General features: G+C 43.9%; 1 protein-coding gene across 1 annotated transcript in view; it reads right to left on the bottom strand.

Annotated features, from left to right (window-relative positions):
- LOC132377495 (nuclear receptor subfamily 5 group A member 2-like) overlaps positions 1-20650 on the bottom strand; it is an 82924-nt gene that overhangs the window by 6491 nt on the left and 55783 nt on the right. Inside the window, exons 4-5 of the mRNA XM_059943772.1 lie at positions 18809-18928; positions 13138-13285 (exon numbers count right to left, since the gene is read on the bottom strand). Of these exons, the coding sequence (XP_059799755.1) occupies positions 13138-13285; positions 18809-18928 (268 nt within the window). The remainder of the gene's footprint in view (positions 1-13137; positions 13286-18808; positions 18929-20650) is intronic.

Here is a 20650-nt window from a genome sequence, read left to right as displayed (position 1 = left end):
AGCAGTTCCAAGCAAAAGATCTGTGTGATTGAAAGGCAGCATAGGTCAATTTGTTGCAGCTCTATTAAATGCTTCTTTGGAATAAAGCGACTGCATATCCTCTTCACAACCACTGCTTTTTTTTTTGCAAAATTCTAATTTTAATTAAAACTCTTTACCTGCTCAGGAGGAAAATCAATATGGACAATAAATGTCACTCTCTTTTGTAAATATTTTGCTTTGTGTGTCTGCGATCAGCTGAATGCAAAATCCATGCTCTCCTGAAGGTAATTAAACCTCAGAAGCAACATAAAAACCTGCTTCTTTGGAAAGCACAAAACGCCTCGGCACAATGTTTTCACATTTTGAAATGGGTGAAATCCGGTGAAAGTGACCCTGAAGGGAAGAGGTGTTGGGGAGGGGGTTGAACAGCATTGTGATAAATGGAGCACAGATAGTGAAGCCTTTAATTCCAATGTGCTTTTGGAATAAAGCCATATATCTGCTCTGAAAGGAGATTTCTTGACGTGTTATCTCAAGAATAGTTTCTTTCCTTGCAATTAGCATTGCCATAATATGGCATAACAGCTTTGCAAATCAAACTTCTGAATTGTTATAGAAAATCTGAATTAAAAACCTACTTGATTTAGATGGATGATGGTGGGCAACATCCTATTTCTATTCCAAAGAGTAGATTTTGAAATCCATATTTTGTACAATTAGGAGAATTGGGGTTCTCATTTGGGATTAGTCCATTGCTGACATCGTGCTTGACACGTTACAACTGAGAGAGACTTCCCAGAATGTGGAATTGACATCAATCATTCCTAGAAGATACACCCAATGGCTAATTTAATTTGTAGCTTCTGCACCTAATAAAGTGGCCACTGAGCATATCTTTGTCTCCTTCTGCTGTAGCCCATCCACTTCAACACACTGATGCTCTTCTCCACACTGCTGGTTATTTGAGTTACTGTCGCCTTCCTGTCAGCTTGGACCAGTCTGGCCAGTCTCCTTTGACCTGCCTCATTAACAAGGTGTTTTTGCCCACGGAACTGCCACCCACTGGGTATTTTTTTGTTTGTTTTTGCACCACTCTCTGTATACTCTAGACTGATATGTGTGAAAATTTCAGGTGATCAGCAGTTTCTGAGATACTCAAACCAGCCCATCTGGCACCAACAACCATTCCTCGGTCAAAGTCACTCAGATCACATTTCTTCCCCATTCTGGTGTTTGATCTGAACAACAACTGAACCTCTTGACCGAGTTTACATGCTTTTACGCAGTGAGTTGTTGCTACATGGAATTAAGGTTTATAGGCAAAAGGCAGATAGGTGGAGATGAGTCAGATCAGCCATGATCTTATTGAATGGCAGAGCAGACTCAATGGGCCAGATGGCCTACTCCTGCTCCTATTTCTTAAGTTCTTATATTCTTATGTACATGATTGGCTGATTAGATATTTGCATTAACGAGCAGGTGTATAGGTGTACCTAATAAAGTGGCCACTGAGTGTACATCAGTAACAATGTTTCTCTGACATTAAGGGCCTTTGTTTTGCAGGTTGGAGAGACAGATTAGGGACTGACAACCCTGACCACTCCCTCCCACCTGATTATTTTCTGGAATATTGTCTCCGCACATCCTGAGCCAGGGAACGTTCCGTAGCCCAGGGAAGAAAGAACAAATTAAAGTTGAAAAATAGTAGTTTGGGACTGAAAAATCAACTGGTTATTCCTCTCCCAGAGATGCTGCCTACTTCCTGAGTTCCTCCAGCATTTTCTGTGTTTTGTGCAAGTGAATCTATTCACCTGTGATTTGCAAAGTTGTTTCATTGACCATTTTGCTGTGTTCTCATGAGCCACTTGTATCCTAAAAGGGTAGCAATCAGATTCACCAGTCTCAAAAACAGTGACTTACCCCAAGCAGTAAGGCTGATCCTTACACCTCCCCCCAGTAACCCACCCCTCTACACTCCCAGCCACCACTGCTTCATCATTTCCTGTCAGGGTCACCTTCTGTACTGCCTAGCATCACTTTATGGACATACTATCAGTCTATGTACATAAGCTATCTTATGTATTTATACAGTACTCTGCAAGAGCCTTAGGCACACATAAAAACGTGTGTGTGTGTGTGTATATATACACATACATACACAGTACTGTAGTAATTTTATGTATTGCACTGTACTGCTGCAAAAAAAAATGCATTTCATGGAACCTGTGTGTGACAATGATTCTGATACGTGTCTCTTTTGTGGACTGAGAGTGGGAAGGGGGCAGGGAGAGGGCAATCGTGATTGGGAAAAGGGGAAGGCAGAGAGGAGGGAGCAGGAAGCACCTGAGAGACATTCTGTAAAGATCAGTGAACCAATTGTTTGGAATCAAATGGTCTTGCCTGGTGTCTCAGGGCTGGGTGTGTCTGCACCTGCACCACCGCCCACCCTGACACTCCTTCTCTGCCACCTGCCCCACCCCCTCCTCAAGTGTTCCACCTACCCAACTTACAAACCCACTCTCCGCTCCACGTTGACAAATACTGTACTGTGTAAAAGTCTAGCTATGTATATGTGCACAGTACAGTACTGAAATTTGTACTTACGATTTTCTAAAAATTGTTATTGTGTTCTTTATCTTACTGAGCTTTTTTTGTGCTGCATCGGATCCGGAGTAATAATAACTTTGTTCTCCTTTTCACTTGTGTACAGATGGTGCCAGAGGTTTTTTGCAAATCTGGGCGACTTCTTCTAGTTCATCCACATCCTGTTCTCTTGACTTTTTTTTCCTTTTCTCAAGGTGGCTGGGGTCCTGTCAGAGTCCGTGATCTACAGCTGTGCTCGAACTATGTTCTTCATGGGCGGTGGGTTCTTGCTCTCAGAATTCGACGAGCGGCCTGGCGTTTCAGTATCTCCAGGAGCAACTTGTGCGACCCGATTCCTCACCAACGTGGCTGACTGAAGCGTCGCAGGAGATCGAGACAGCATGCAGAATGCACCACTGTTGGGGGCCTCTGCACTTGAGCGATCTCTCTCTCTTGATGGTGAGTGAGAGTCTGTTGGTCTTCGAGTCGGAGGGGGCTCGGACAGCAACATTACAGATTGTAACATGAAGCCAGGAGCAGTATCTCTCTACCTCATTAGTCAGGGAGAGGCCTTTTTGAGGTGTTAGCAAGGATGGACTTTGGATCAATGTCTTGGGGGGGGGGGCTTTGCTATTGCTTGCATGGTGGGTGGGGGGGGATTGATGCTTTTGCTGGAGCAGGTGGGGGAGGGTTGATTCTTTTACTGCTGCTTGTGTGTGGGAGGGGAGGGGGCTTTGGGGTTCTAACATTTTTCTGTCATTCTCTGTGTATAATGGATGTCTGCAAAGAGTTAGGATTTCTGGTTGTATACTGTATACATTCTCTGATATTAAATTGAACCATTGAAAATGACATTAAACAATATTTAATCTTGAATCACATGTCTCTCAAAATATACAGTGAAATGCATCATTCACATTAACAGCCAACATACCCAGGAATGTGCCATGGGCAGCCCGGCCTGCAAGTGTCACCACACAATCCAGCACCAACAGAATCACACAGAAACAACAACCTGTCAGAATATGGTGGGGCCCATTCCAGTGACGTGTGCTGAAGATTCAGAGTGAGATATCGGACCCAGAGCTGGCACCTCACTCAGGAGTGTGTAAAACATTCCTACTTTGAGAAGCACCAATGATGGTGTGAGACGTGCTTCCATCTGCTAACAATATGATTGCATCCGATGGGCGAAGCTGCGGTTCTTCCAGGTGTTCTTAGCCGAGTCCACAGCAGAACGGCCATTCTGTTCCGGGAGTTGTACCAGCCAAGCAACTTTGTGAATCAGAGAGCTAGGAGTTCTGTGTGTTGGCTGGGCTCCTCAAAAAGCTGCAGGAGAGGCACAGTAGCCTAGTAGCTAGCGTAACGCTTTACAGCGCAACTGATCAGGGTGCGATTCCCTCCATTGTCTGTAAGGACTCTGTATGTTCTTCCCTATGACCCCGTGGTGCTCCGGTTTCCTCCCACAGTCCAAATCCATACGGGTTAGGGTTAGTGAGGTGTGGGCATGCTATGTCGGCACCAGAAGTGAGATGACACTTGCAGCCTGCCCACAACACATCCTCAAACTGCGTTGATCATTGACAAAAATGACACATTTCACTGCATGTTTGATGTTTCAATGACAAAGCTTTAATCTTTAGAAACTTTGATCATCATTGCACCACCGTTCAGATGAATGATAATAACAAAGATGACTGTTGGCTACTGAGGAGCCCACACATGGAAGAGTAAAAAATAAGCTTTGAGGGGCTGGAGATAACAAATGTGGAACCACCTGCCTGATTTTGATATCTACAGTCAACATCTCTTGCCCAAGTCTGTTGAAATGGAGAGCTATATGGGTGGGAAGGGTTAGATCAAGGGCTCCCAACCATTTTTAATACCTTGGACCCCTACCATTAACTGAGGGGTCTGTGGACTCCAGGCTGGGAAGCCCTGGGTTAGAATGATCTTAGAATAGGTTAAAGGGTTGGCACAACATCATGCGGTACAGTTTTATATCTAATGTAAGGAAAGTTGGGAAGAAGTTAAAGAGATTAGATTAAAAAGATAATTCTATTTGTCACGTGCATCAAAACATTTAGTGAAATGCGTCGTTTGTGTCAAATCAAATCCATGAGGACGTGCTTGGGGCAGCCCACAAGAGTCACCACGCTTCCAGTGCCAACATAATATACCCACAACTCACAAACCCTAATCCATACATCTTTGGAATGTGGGAGGAAACCAGAGAACCCAGAGGAAAGCCGCACGGCCACTCAGAAAATGTAGAAACCCCTTTCAAACAGTAGTGGGAATCGAACTCTGATTGTTGGCACTGTAAGTCGGTTGTGCTAACTGCTACACTATGATGAATTACTAAACCTACTGTCACTCAGCCCACACCCCCCTCAGAGCTGAAACTCACTCCCAACCCACCCTTTGTGTTGGTGTTGAACTGGTGAAACAAGAGAGACGAAACCCAGTTCAGGGTGACTGAACAGTTTCAATTTTCCAGAGGTAAGCCAGCAAAGTAAAAATTATGCAAATGATGTCAGTCAGGAAAGAAAAGCCAAAGTTCAAAGTAAATTTTACCATCTAATACCTTGAAATTCATTCACTTGCAGGCATTCACAAGAAAATAAATGCAATAGAATTTAGGAAAGCCTACACATAAATAATGACTGACAACAAATGTGCAAAAGAAGACAAATTGTGCAAAAATAATATATATTTGCTTTGTCAAGTAAGCAAAGCGAATATTATTTATTTATTGAGATACAGGGCACAAAAGGCCCTTCGAAGCCACGCTGCCAAGCAAACCGCCAGTTTAATCCTGGCCTAATCACAGGACAATTTACGATGACTAATTAATCTACCAACTGGTATATCTTTGGACTGTGGGAGGAAACAAGAGCACCCAGAGGAAATCAGTGTGGTCATGGGGAGAACGTACAAACTCCTTAGAGGCCTCAGCAGGAATTGAACCAAGGTTGCCTGTCCTGCGAAGTGACGTTAAGCACTACACTACCATGCCGCCTGAAAATATATACAAGCAAGGCTGAGAACGTGAGTTGTAGAGGTCTTTTGGGTTGAGGAGCCTGATGGCTGAAGGGCAATAACAGTTCCTGAACCTGGTGGAGTGGGTCCTAAGGCTCCTCTCCAATGACAACAGCAAGAGAACGTGGCCTCGATGGTGGAGGGGGGCCTTAATGACAGATGCAGCTTTCTTGTGGCTTTGCTTGTTGTAGATGAGCTCAATGCATTTTGGGGAGGGCTCTTCCCGTGATGGACTGGGCTGCACCCATCGCTTTTTGTAGTCTTTTCCATTCCTGCCATTGGCGCTCCCGTACCAGGTTGTGATGCAACCACGCTAAGAGAGGAGAGTAGAGGAGCTGTCATTCCTCTAGGTCCCTATGGAGATAGCACCTCCTCTCCCCAAAATGAGTTCTGTTTGTTTATTGCATAATATCTTTGGAACAATAGGAAAAATTTACTGTAAATCTCTTTACTCTTCTTGTCCATTTGTCCCTCCCCACTAACCTCCTCCATCCTGGTACTTATTTCTGCAAACTGCCTATGTGCTACACCTGCCCATTCACCTCCTCCCTCTCCTTTCAGGGCCCCAAACAGTCCTTACAGGAATCTTGCTGCAGCCGTCTATTGTATCTGGAGTTCCTGATGCAGCCTTCTCAACATTAGTAAGAGTCGTCATAAATTTGGGGACTGCTTCATTGAGCATCTCCCCTCCATCAGCACTTCAGACAAGCAGCACTTCCTGGCAGTCCAACAATTCTGATTCCTAGTCCTGTTCCGACATGTCGGTCCATGGCCACCTCTTGTGCCAAGATGAGACCACCCTCAGGGTGGAGGAGCAACACCTTATATTCTATTTGGGTAGTCTCCAACCTAATGGCACGAATATTGATTTCTCCTTCCAGTAAACAAATTTCCTCCCCTTCCCTCTTCCTCTTTTCTCCATTCTGAATTTTCCCCCTTCTCGCCTGCTTATTACTCCCCCCCCACCCCCGCGTCCCCTCCTCTTTTCCGTTCTCCTATGGTCCACGCTCCTCTCAAATCAGGTTTTTCTTCTCCAGTCCTTTACCTTACCTAGGCACCTGGCTTCACCTGCCACCTTCCAGCTGGCCTCCTTCCCCTTTTTATTCTGGTGTCTTCCCCCTTCTTCCTCAATTCTGAAGAAGGGTCTTGACCCAAAACGTTGACGGTTTATTAATTTCCATCAATGCTGAGTTCCTCCAGCATTTTGTGTGTGTGTGTTGGAAAGAACATTGTGTTTTTTTGTTCTAATTGTGTTCAAGAACATCTTCGCCCTTTCATCCATTCTGTACTTGAACCCACTTGATCAACACCAATCACTACCTCAGTACCATGACCACCTTGCACTACAATAAATACTGTTACTTTTGTTCAATGCTTTTTTGTTTATAATTTTATATAATTTATGTTGTTAATTGTCTTTCTCTTGTGAATGCTGTGTCTCTGACGATCCCTGTCTTAGAGGCCGACGTCAGGCTCTCTTTCAAGAGGGTGAACTCTTGCAAGGTGGCAGGTCCCAACAGTGTACCTGGTAGGGCTCTGAAAATGTGCCAACTAACTCGCAGGGGTGCTCAAAAACATTTGCATTTGCTTACTGCTACAGTCGGAAGTTCCCACCTACTTCAGAAGGGCAACAATTATATCAGTACCCAAGAAGAACAGTAGGAGCTGCCTTAATGACTATCATCCAGTAGCACTCACATCTACAGTGATGAAGTGCTTTGAGAGGTTGGTCATGGCTACAATTAACTCTTGTCTCAGCAAGGACCTGGACCCACTGCAGTTTGCCTATTGCCACAATAGGTCTAGAACATCTCATTGACTCTTCAGGCAGCCTTGGGTTGCCTAGACAATACCTACCTATGTCAGGATGCTGTCTATTGTCCATTATGTGGCTGCAAACAAGTTTTTCATTGCACCCTTGCATACATCTACAGTACTGTACAAAAGTTTTAGGCACTTATATATAGTTAGGGTGAGTAAGGCCTTTGCACAGACTTGTATTTGTCAACGTGGAGTGGACAGCGAGTTTGTAAATTGGGACTGGTGGCAGAGAAGGAGTGCCAGGGCAGGGGTAGGGGTGGTGGTGTAGGTGCAGACAGACCCAGCCCTGAGACACCAGGCAAGGTTATTTGATTGCAAACAATTGGTTTACTGATCATTACAGAATGTCTCTCTGGTGCTTCACACTCCCCCCCTTTCCTTTTTCCCATCCATGACACCCCTCTCCCTACCCCTCTTCCCACTCTCAGTCCACAATAGAAACCCATATCAGAATCAGGTTTGTCATCACTCACATATGTCATGAAATTTGTTTCTTTTTTGTGGCCGCAGTAAAGTGCAATACATAAAATTACTACAGTACTGTGCAAAAGTCTTTGACACCCTAGCTATATGCCTTAAGAATTTTCCACAGTCCTGTACTTGTAGATATGACAATAAATCTGACTTTTGAAAAGAATTCTATGAAACATTAACTTCTACTCAAAGCTGCCGACCTTTCACATAGCACATTCACACAGGTGACCAAATTTCAGCTCAACAGCTATGCAGAAGCAACTGAGACACGCTTGTTTATTTTGTCTACATGGATTAGCCAAGCACAGGAAGACAAAGCCAGTTTAACCGAGGAGTTCCTAGAAGTTGGTTATGCCAAGTCCTCATTCTCAAGACAAGCCACTAGGAGGGCACAGTGCGACAGACATAATCATCCCCCGAGGCCAAGCCTCAACAAATCTGTTTGTTTGTGTTCCACTATCGCTTCCTGTGAACTGTGGTGTCTGGTCAGGTGCTTTGAAAGGGAAAACATGGTTTGGCTTTTAATTTAATTTCTCCATTGCAAAAACCTGTGGTGCAGAATCAGCCATTAATTAATTAAGTAACTGAGCATTTAATATAGAGATAATTATTGAGTTTTATAACTTGTTTTAAAAATACGTATCATTTAGCAGCTGACAATTAGTTTGCATGATACATATCAATTTTACACACTTTCTTAAATATTGAGGCAGCTGCTTTAGCTGATTGGGGTTATGCACAAACCCCACTGCATCTCTCCGGTAGCATATAGCAGTGCCGAGGTGTAGCAGTTAGCGTAACACTAATACAATGCAAGTGATATGGATTCAATTTCCCCCTTAGGAGCTGTTGGGTAACTGTTGGGGTACATGGTAGTGTAGTGGTTAGCACAGCGCTTTACAATAGCAGTGACCCAGTTTCAATTCCCGTCGCTGCTTGTAAAGTGTTCGCACGTTCTCTCCGTGGCTGCGTGGGTTTCCTCCATGTGCTCCAGTCTCCTCCCATAGTTTAAAGACATACTGGTTGGTAGGTTAATTGTCGTTGTAAATTGTCCTGTGATCAGGTTAGGGTTAAATCAGGGGTTACCGGCAGCACAGCTCGAAGGACTGGAAGGAGCTGTTCTGCACCGTATCTCTATAAATACAGAAACGTCTCCACTAGTGGGAAAGTCCGGGCACAGTAGCATCGTGGTTAGCATGAAGCTTTATCGCACTAGCGATCAGGGTTCAATTCCCACCGCTGTCTGTGAGGAGTTTGTACGCTCTACCTGTGACTGCGTGTGTTTCCTCCGGGTGCTCCAATTTCCTCCCACATTCCAAAGATATACAGGTTAGGCTTAGTAAGTTGTGGGCATGCCGTGATGGCATTGGATATGTGGCAATACTTGAAGGCTTCCTTGTGCACATTTTCAGGTTGTTTTGGTCATTGACGCAAAACAACACATTCCACTGTGTGTTTCAATGTTTCGATATACATTTGATAAAAAAACTAATTAAACTTTAACTGGGTCACGGCTGCCAGTACTAGTGTCACAGATTGTCTCCTTCTGTCCCCAACCATATTTTCCAGGAGTGGGTACAAAGAGCAGGGCATAGCCTGATCAGTGGCTTGACCCTCACAACTGCATGCAAGCCTTGATGGCTGGCAAAATCCTACCCCCAGCTTTGGCAACGGTCAAAGATGTAGGGAGATTTTAACTTCTTTTATTGTTCCTGACATCTTATAGGCATTCAAAATGTATTAAAAATTAAGTAAATACTTACAAAAATATAAAACTATATAAACAATACAAGTTTAAAATATTAAGCATAAATAATAAAATCAAAATATTGAAGATTATTTTCATAAAGATAAAGATTAGCTTTATTTGTCACATGTCCATCAGAACATTGGAATTTACTGTTTTGTGTCAAATCATATCAGAAGATGTTGTGGGCAGAGGGTGCGGTCAGCCCACAAGTGATGCGATGCTTCCAGCACCAATATAGCATGCACACAACTTACTAACACTAACTCAAATGTCTTCAGACTATTGCACCTGGAGAAAACCTGAGAGAACGTACCAATTCCTTACAGGCAGCGGTGGAGATTGAAACCTAGTCATAAAGTTGGCACGGCAAAGCATTCGCACTAACCACGATGCTACTGCGCCGCCTTAAATGAATCTACTTAAGTGAACAGAAGTATTTCTTTTTTAAAAGAACAAAGCAGCTGACTTTTGCAATGCTTTCTATTCCACCCGCTGCTAATCCCCAGGAACTTCCATGGAGTCTTAGTGCAGAGTCTATTCCTGCCCATGAATGGGAGCTGATTCCCAGCATGGCTGCTGGGAATTCTAGCAGGTTGGAGTCATAACTACATGCTGTGCAGAATTCTTGGACTTCCTCCCACATAAATTACCAGCGTTGATCAGCAGGGCTGTGGGCTCAAAGGGCCAGAGGGGCCTGCTCCTCACGGTGTCACTAAATAAGATAAATAAATACACAAATTCTTACTCCCCCCTCAAGTTGAACAAAGACTGAAGTAAACTTATAATGAATAATACTGACATATATGGAGTGAACATATATAGAGAAAGGTGTTGGAAAAGGTCCAGTAACATCATGGAGGATCCCACCCACCCTGCTCATGGACTGTTTGTCCCTCTCCCATCAGGAAGGAGGCTACATAGCATCCTCACCCAGACTACCGGACCCAAAAATAAATTGCTTTCCCCAAGCAATAAGGATGATTAACACCTCCACCCACTAACCCACTCCTCCACACCCCAATGAACACTACTTTATCATGCCCTGTCAGAGTCACCTTATGTACAGACATCCCTGTGTCTAGCGTCACTTTATGGACATACAATCAATTTATGTATATTAGCTATCTTGTGTATTTATATTTATTGTATTTTTATCATTTTGTTCATTATCTTATTATGCTTTTTTGTGCTGAATCAAATCCAGGGTGGCAATTATTTTGTTCTCCCTTTCATTTGTGTACTGGGAATAACATTAAAAGTCTTGTATTTAAATTCAAAACAGGGATATTCCAACAAATCTAGAAATCTTGCGCAACACACACAAAATGCTGGATGAACTCAGCTGGTCAGGCAGCTGATATGAAGGAGAATAATCAGTTGATATTTCGGGCTGAGACCCTTCATTATTGAACTGTCTGCCTTGCTGAGTTTCTCCAGCATTTTGTGTGTGTTACTGAAATAAAAATGGTTTCCTGGCCAGTGAGCCAAATGGGATTGATGGTGGGTTTCTGTGAAACAAAATTCCCAGATCTCTGTAGAGAATGAGTCGACAAGAAGTTCAGAACATGCTGGGGTTGCTCTAATGCAGAAGGGCCTGTCACAGTTTGTATATTGACCCCTGATCTTCGCCATCCAGTGTAAATCCATCATTCTTTGAAATAAATGACTTCTTAGTGGCCCTTAATATGTCACGGTGAATGGTGCAGAGGAAATTTACCAGGATGCTGCTTGGAGTAGCTCAGCAAACTATAGCTTTTCATTTTGGAGAGAAAGAGGATGAGAGGCGATTTGATAGAGTTGCACAAAATGATAAGAGGCATAGACTGGATGCTGGACTGACCCCATAACCTATGAACTCTCCTTCAGGGACTCGGCAACTCATGCTCTCAGTCTGATTTACTTATTTTTTATTTGCACGATTTCTCTTCCTTTTCACATTGGTTGTTTGTCAGTTTTTGCTTATGATAGCTTCTCATAAATTCTATTGTATTTCTTTATTCTCCTGTTAATGCCTGCAAGAAAATGTATCTCAGAATCAGGTTTAGTTTTACTGGCATATGTCATGAAATGTGTTGTTTTGGAGCCGCAGTATGTTGCAATACATAATAATAAAAACTATAAATTACAAGAAGGAGTATATATATTAAAAAGTTAAATAAGTAGTGCAAAACAAAAGGGAAAACTACTGAGTTAGTATTCATGAGTTCATTGTCCATTCAGAAATCTGATGTTGGAGTAGGAGAAGCAGTTTCTGAAATGTTGAGTGTGTGTCTTCGGGCTCCTGTACCACCTGCTTGATGGTAGCAATGAGAAGAGGGCATGTCCTGGGTGATGAGGGTCCTTAATGATGGATGTCGTCTTTTTGAGGCTTTGAAGGTAGCATACCTCAAGGTACAGTCGTATACATGGTGACATATTCTACCTTGATAATAAATTACTTTGACTTTGAGATGGAGCCCTTTTCCCAGGGAAGAGATGGCTAATGAGAAGAGGCATAACTTTAAGGTGATCGGAGGAAAATCTAGAGGGGGGGGATGTCAGAGGTAGATTTCTTGCACAGAGAGAGGTGGGTGTGTGGAACAAACTACTAGAGGTGGTGGTAGAGGCAGATACATTAGGGAGATTTAATAGATTCTTAGATAGGCACAAGGATGAAAGAAAAAATGGAGGACTATGTGGGAAAGAAGTGTTATATTAATTTTGGAGTAGATTAAAGATCTGGCACAACATTGTGGGCTGAAGGGCCTGTATTATAATGTAGTGTCCTAAGATTTATCAATCATGACTAAATGTGGTAGGACAGACAAAGACTGATCTGATCAACTGCTTGTGAGGTTGTTTAGTTGAATGATGTTTTTGGTGCTTAGTATTTTCTATTTTGTACATTCCATGTCCCATGTTTGACACACATTGGCCACTTTATCAGGGGCACCTGCACATCTGCTCTTTAATGCATAATCAACCAATCATGGGGCAGCAACTCAACACATAAAAGCATGCAGACATGGTCAAGAGGTTCAGTTGTTCAGACCCAACATCAGAATAGGAAGAAATGTGATCTAAGTGAATGTTTGTTGGTGCCAGAGGGGGTGGTTTGAGTATCTCAGAAACTGCTGATCTCCTGGGATTTTCACACACGACAGTCTCTAGAGTTTGCAGAGAATGGTGCAAATAAACATCCAGTGAGTTGCAGTTCTGTCAGCAAAAATACCTTGTTAGTGAGAGAGGTCAGAGGGAAATGGCCAGACTGGTCCAAGCTGACAGGAGGGCAACAGTAATTCAAATAACCACATGTTACAACAGTGGTGGGCAGAGGAGCATCTCTGAACACACAGCATGTCAAACCTGGAAGAGGATGAGGTACAGCAGCAGAGGTCTCAGTGGTCACTGCGTTAGCCACAGGAGGTACCTAATGAAGTAGATGCTGAGTGTATGTTCTTTGTTCTGTGTGTTCTAGTTTCTGATCAACAAATGTTTTTGCTTACCGGGACTGAAGAGGAGGAGGAACTTGAAGCAGACCATGTCCCTCCGATCGAACTGTAGTGTCTGCAGCTTTGCCGACAGCTCCTGTGCCCGCAGCACCAGGTTGATGAGGGTCGAACCCGCCTGGTTGGCAATTGTGGACAGCTCAACCTGAACATGGAGAGGATAAAATTTACCAGTGCGAGGGGGAACCCAGCAACATACTCCTGGTTTGTTGGGTCCGAAGTGGGACAGTTCCTGCCACTTCCTTCTTGTTTAATAAAATTCTGCCCCTTTAAAAATGAGGAGAAAATTCAAAAATCAAAGCTACAAAGGGACTTGGGAGCCGTTGTGTATGTTTCTGCAAAGGTTAACCTGTAGGTTGAATTGCTGGTAAGGAAGGCAAATGCAATGTTAACATTCATTTTGAGAGGAGCAGAATATAAAGGCAAGGATGTAATGCTGAGGCTTTATACGGCATTGGTCGGACCCAGCATAAAGTATTGTGAGCAGTTTTGGGCTCCTTATCTAAGAACAGATGTGATGGCATTGGAGAGGGTCCAAAGGAGGTTCACAAGAATGATTCCAGGAATGAAAGGGTTAACATATGATAAGTTTTTGAGGGCTCTCGCTGGTACTCATTGGAGTTTAGAAGAATGAGATTGTGGGTGGGGGGATCGTATTGAAACCTATACAATATTGAAAGACCTGGATAGAATGGATGTGGAGAGCCTGCTTCCTATAGTGGGGGGGGGGGGGGGTCTATGACCAGATGGCACAGCCTCAGAATAGAGGAATGTCCAAGAGGGATTTCTTTAGCGAGGGAGGGCGGCGAATCCATGGAATTCATTGCTGGAGGCCAAGTCAATGGGCCCATTTTAAGCAGAGGTTGAAAGATTTGATTAGTCAGGGCATCAAAGGTTATGGGGAAAAGGCAGAAAAATGGGGTCAAAAGGGATAATAAATCAGTCATGATGGAATGGCAGCGAAGACTCGATGGGCTGAATGGCCTAATTCTTCTCCTATGTCTTATGTCTAAATAGAAACAATCATTCTGCCAGACACACACCTTGATTCTTCATTTCACCTTTTATCACAAGCTCGGCAATAATTACTTTTGGCTAAAATTAACTGTAGCCTTGTGAACAATGAAAGCTCTTTCCTAAAACACCTGCTGTAAACGCCAATGCCAAATGTAACCTCTGTGTGGGAAACTAAGAGTTGGCTGCTGAAATCCATCACAACTGTGTCTGTCTGTGGTCTGTGGATATGCACTCAGTCTATGTGTGGATCAGTATTTGTCCCACTACGGAAACAATTGCAGACACAGCACCGACAATGGATAATCTAACTACTCTTCTCATCTGAGGAAAAGCTTTTAGTTTTGTCAATTCCCTATGTATCTTTTTATAAATATGCAAAACTCCGAATGAAGCCTAGACACTGTTTAAAATGGATCCAGGCAATCTAGGTAATCTGTCTAAAAAAGCTTGAGAAAATGGGTTGGGTCTATAAATTCAAAACAGAGTATGACCAGAGGCAATGTACTGGAAAACTGGTAAATTTTGGTTAGGTCTGCCTGGTGAGGTAGGGTCTTATGACCCTCTTAATCTCCTAACTTTCCCCACAGATAAATTGGTAAATAAGTTAATTATATATATTTGTGGAGGCATAACTTTCGATGCTGACAATGATGTCAGAGATAGGTTTTTTACAGTATGCAGTGGGTACATGGAACACCCTGCCAGGGGTATTAGTAGAGGCAAATGCTTTAGGGGTATTTGAGAGACTCTTAGATAGGCACATGGGGATCAGAAAAATGTAGGGCTATGTGGACGGAAGGGTTAGGTTGATCACAGAATACGTTAAAGGGCCAGAACGATATTGTTTTTAGGGATACAGCATGAAGCAGGCCCATCCAGCCCTGTGGGCCACACGGTACAGCAGCCCCCACCCCCCCCCATTTAACCCCCTCACTTACAGTGGCTCATTTTCCTACTAACTTGTACAATTTTGAATGTGGAAGGAAACCAGAGTCCCTGCAGGAAAGCCACACACTTCATGATGACAGGAAGGTTGGAGGTGTTGTGGATAGTGAGGAGGGCTGTCAGAAGTTACAGTGGGACATTGATAGGATGCAAAACTGGACTGAGAAGTGACAGATGGAGTTCAACCCAGATAAGTGTGAAGTGGTTCATCTTGGTAGGTCAAATATGATGGCAGAATATAGTATTAGTGGTAAGACTCTTGGCAGTGTGAGGGATCAGAGGGATCTTGGGGTCCGAGTCCATCGGACACTCAAACCTGCTGCACAGGTTGACTCTGTGGTTAAGAAGGCATATGGTGTATTGGTCTTCATCAATCTTGGAATTGAATTTAGGAGCCGTGAGGTAATGCTGCAGCTATATAGGACCCTGGTCAGACCCCACTTGGAGTACTGTGCTCAGTTCTGGTCGCCTCACTACAGGAAGGATGGGGAAGCCATAGAAAGGGTACAGAGGAGATTTACAAGGATGTTGCCTGGATTGGGGAGCATGCCTTATGAGAATAGGTTGAGTGAACTTGGCCTTTTCTCCTTGGAGCGATGGAGGATGAGAGGTGACCTGATAGAGGTGTGGTGAACTTTGTGCCTGTCTGGACACGCCCCCTGCTGACTGTTCCTGTGGCTCCTCCCACAGGCCCCTGTATAAAGGCGATCTGAGGCCTGACACTCGGCCTCAGTCTCCAGGACATGGTATGATGGACACTCACTCCTGGTTCCTTCTTCCAGTCAATAAAAGCCGATATCTCGCCTTACGTCTGTGAGTTATTGATGGTGCATCAAGAGGTGTACAAGATGATGAGAGGTATTGATCATGTGGATAGTCAGAGGCTTTTTCCCAGGGCTGAAATGGTTGCCACAAGAGGACACAGGTTTAAGGTGCTGGGGAGTAGGTACAGAGGAGATGTCAGGGGTAAGCTTTTTATTCAGAGAGTGGTGAGTGTGTGGAATGGGCTGCCGGCAACGGTGGTGGAGGCGGATACGACAGGGTCTTTTAAGAGGCTTTTAGATAGGTACATGGAGCTTAGTAAAATAGAGGGCTATACGTAAGCCTAGTAATTTCTGAGGTAGGGACATGTTCAGCACAACTTTGTGGGCCAAAAGGCCTGTATTGTGTTAGGTCTTATATGTTTCTATGTTTCTGTGGGAAGGACGTACAAACTTCTCAGAGATGACATCGGAATTGAACTCTGAACTCTGACACACTGACATGTAATTGCGTCGTGCTAACGGCAATGCTACCACGGCAGCAGGGCGGTGTGTATGGAGACAGGGACTTAATCAACATGAGCTTATGACTCTCACTCACTGGGAATTTCTCATTCTTGGGAAATAACTGCAAATCCTGATCCCAGTCACAAATAGAGTTCAATGGGTTACCCACGCCTGGCGGCGTAGTGTAGATACACAATAATCCACTTAGTGTGGTGTGGAGGCGCCCCGAACATCTAAGGGCAACGCAGACCTGTGGCTCAATCTCATGTGGCCGTACACCACTTGACCCTCTTGGGCTGAGGGGCCTGTTCTGGGCTTTTGTGTTTGATGTTCGATGTACCAGCACACTGTAAAGAACTTTGCTTTGCATGCTGTCCATACAGGGCATCTCATCACGTTAGTACATTGAGGGAGAACAAGGGAAAAGTGTGAACAAAATGTAGAAGGAAGTGTTGCAGTTGCAAAGAAAGTGCAAAGCAGGCAATAAGATGCAGAGCAATAATAAGGTAGATTGTGAGACCACGAGTCCATCTGGGATCCATTCAATAGTTTATAAAAGTGGGGTAGAAACTGTCTGGGTCAGTCAGGAAAATCATTCAAGCTGAACACATTCACTAGAAAGTGGTACAGGGAAACAAAATGGAGACATTGCAACTAGCAACCACCAATTTACCCGGCCTGTTGTCTCTATATCCCTTCCCAACCTCCACCAACAGGCAGACTTAATCATAACCTGCCAGTGGTCACATTGTCCACTGCTGAGACTTACCAATAACTCATTTTCAGGGCAGACCCACACATCAAGAGACCACCAGAAGCTAGCTGCTTAAGGCTATAAGTCATAGAGGCATAATTAGGCCATTCGGCCCATCAAGTCTGCCTCACTGATTTATTTTCCCTCTCAACCCCATCCTCCTGCCTCCTCCCCGTAACTTTTGATACCCTGACTAATCAAGAACCTCTCAACAACCACTTTAGGTAATACCCAGTGACTTGGCCACCATAGTTGTCTGTGGCAATGAATTCCACAGATTCACCCACACTCTGGCTGTAAAAAATTCCTCCTCATCTCTGTTTTAAGGGGGCATCCCTCTATTCTGAGGCTATACCCTCTGGTCATAGACTCTCCCACTATTGAAAATATCATGACCACATCTGCTCTATCCAGGCCTTTCAATATTTGATAGGTTTAAATGAGATCCCTCAAATTCTTCCAAACTCCATTGAGTACAGGCCCAGAGCCATCAACATGCTTCTCATATGTTAACCCTTTCATTCCCATGAACCCCCTCTGGATCCTTTCCAATGCCAGCACATCTTTACCCAGATGAGGGGCCCAAATCTGCTCACAATACTCTGTGCAGTCTGACCAATGTCTTGTAAAGCCTCAGCATTATACCCTTGCTTTTATATTCTAGTGTTTTCAAAATGAATGCTAACATTGCATTTGCCTCCATTACTACCGACTCAACCTGCAAGTTAACCTTTAGGGAATCCTGCACTAGGACTCCCAAGTCTCTCTGTCCCTCTGACTTCTAAATTTGCCATCCATTTAGAAATTAATCTATGCCTTTACTCCTACCAAAGTCCATGGCCATTCATGACCAGCCAATGCCAAGTTGTCTATGGGAAAGATCAGTTTAGTGTCCTTCTGCTTCTACACACTGAGATGCTCAACCCAGTGTAAAACTCCACAAGGAGTTGGCTCCAGGAATGTCCAGAATAGAAAATCGATGTGAAGGTAATCACAACATGTAGATAGAATTATGTGCCTTGAACCTTGAATGATGACAGAGGAACATATCATAGACACAAGAGGTACTGCAGATACAGGAACTTACCATTTACTTGCCAATCTTACAAAGTAAATCGTTGAAATCATTTGAAAGATCCAAACCTGTACAATTCAGTGGAAATAAGGGAGATCTTTTAAACTCTCTTAAATTTCTTCTTAGCCCTCTCTCTGGGCAGAAGCTATGCTCGGGACAGCTTCTATCACACTGCTAAAATGGACTTCTTATTCAGTATGGTCAGCACAGTAGCGTAGCTATAGTACAGCACCAGTGATATGGGTAGAGGGAGAAAGAACCAATTTACCAATTTTCCCTGAGGGAAGTGAGAGGGTCAAGAGTGTGAAAGAGAGGCAGAGACACAGAAAGAGGGAGAGAGAGAAAAAAAGAGAGAGAGAAACAAAGGGAATAGAAAGAAAAACAGAGAAGAGAGAGAAATAGGGAGAAGAGAAAGAAGGAGAGTTATGCCTGGTATCAAACACCAGCCAGGTTGGAATGGGGTATGGGGAAGGTGACTGATTTGGCAGCTAACTGTCCAGCACCACCCCCAGATCCCATTTTCCATCTAAGTGATCCCCTGTCAGGGCTGTGTGTCTGAGCGCAGAGTCCGGTCCAGGGAAGAACAGCGACCACAGCAGAAAGGGGTACCTCTTGTGCAGTCACCAGAAGGATGCTGTTCTCCTTCCCATGGTAGACCTGTCTCCAGATGTGGTCCAGTACCAACAGGTCACTCCAGCAGTTCTGCAGCAGCTTCATCTGGTCGTCCACCTGCAGAAGGAAGACAACATCATCAGAGTCCAAGCTTAAGTGGCTGCCCCAGACCCCAGTCCTCCATACAACAGAGATCACATTTCATAGAACAAGGGTGGCAAACCTTTTCCAGAGCACATGCTGAAATTGGCAATAGTCTTCTCAAAAATTCTTTCCTGCTCCATGATAACTTTGAGCAGAGATTATTATTGATTAATGAATTAGTAACAATAATTATGGGACATTTTTAAGGGATTAGGAAGCGTCCTGTTGCTTATTTCTGTGCATTCATTGTTTACTATTAATAAAGATATAACAGAGCTGGATTGAAATTAATCAAGCCTTTTAGAAAACCCGTGCAAAAATTAACATCAGTCTTTTAAATGGACAATAGAAAAATAATTTCTAAATAGCACTGTTGTAACCATTTACTATTCAAATACTGAGGTGCTGCACCAGTTTGGCAAGAACTTCAAAATGTATCATCCAACATCTCGTGTTCTTGCAACCAAACCATTGTGAGATGTTACCTGTGAAAACACCTCACTGCTCTCGGGTTGTAAAAAAAATTCACTGCTTCATTTCGCGGTAAAGATCATCATTTGGAATCTTTTGATTATGGGTGGGATTTAATGAAATGAGGGGTGGCACTTCATGCCAGATGCCAGCAAAATTTTTGTCCATGTCATCTTGGCACACATGCCATAGGTTCACCATCCCTGTCGTAAAACATGGAACATAGAACACAGAGCATAGACCAGACCAGGTCAACCGGGGAACGTGCTCTTCCACTCGTGATATTCAACTTAACCTGCACCTCTGCACGTAGTCATGTTCTGCCATTCCATGTTGATACTTCTTAACCACTGCTTTCACATTCTTTCCACTTCCAGGCACCTACTGTTCTCTGCGTAAGCACATAAAATTCTTTAAATGTTCCCCCTTTCATCTGAAACAACTGTGCAAAAATCTTAGGGGCATGTATATAAAATGAGGGTGCCTAAGACTTTTGAACAGTACTGTATTTGTCAATGCGGAGCAGAGAGCGTGTTTGTAAACCTGGCGGGAGCAAATGATGTTGGGAATGGTGAGGGTGGGGTTGTGGGACAGGTGGCAGAGAAGGAGTGCCAGGGGCAGGGGGTGATGTGGGTGCAGACACACCCAGCCCTGAGGTGCCAGGCAGGGTCATTTGATTACAAACAATTAGTTTATTGATCATTACAGATCGTCTCTGTGATGCTTCCTACTCCCTTCCCCTTTCCCAACAATGATCCCCCTCTCCCTGCGCCCATCCCACTCTCAGTCCACCCATATCTAGGAGAAAGACTCTGACCCCAACTATGCCTCATATATAATCACATAAATTTCTATTAGGTCTCCACTCAGCTCCAAAATCCAGTGAAAACACCCCAAGTCCATCCAAACTCTTCTTATAGCTAACACTCTCAGATCCAGCCAAAATCCTGGTGAGCCTCCACGTTCTTCCTTGTGATGCAGTGACCAGACCTCCACAGAATGCTCCAAGTGTGGCCTAACTGGTTTTCGACAATCTCCACACTGTGATACTCAGGGTTAATTTAGCAAGATTTTTTCTCCACATCAGCTAAGTGCATTTGTTTCAGATTCCATTGCTTGGATGTTGACTCAAGTCCTGTGTCACTAAAGGCATCACTTGTTTTCATCAATGATTGCCCCCATCTCTGAAGTTTGTTCTATTGTGTACAGTGGGAATGAACTTCA

Source organism: Hypanus sabinus, chromosome 18 (assembly GCF_030144855.1).
Source record: "Hypanus sabinus isolate sHypSab1 chromosome 18, sHypSab1.hap1, whole genome shotgun sequence".
Classification (NCBI taxonomy): Eukaryota; Metazoa; Chordata; class Chondrichthyes; order Myliobatiformes; family Dasyatidae; genus Hypanus; species Hypanus sabinus.
Note: the sequence above shows the minus strand (reverse complement) of the source record. Positions and strands in the feature narration are given on the sequence as shown.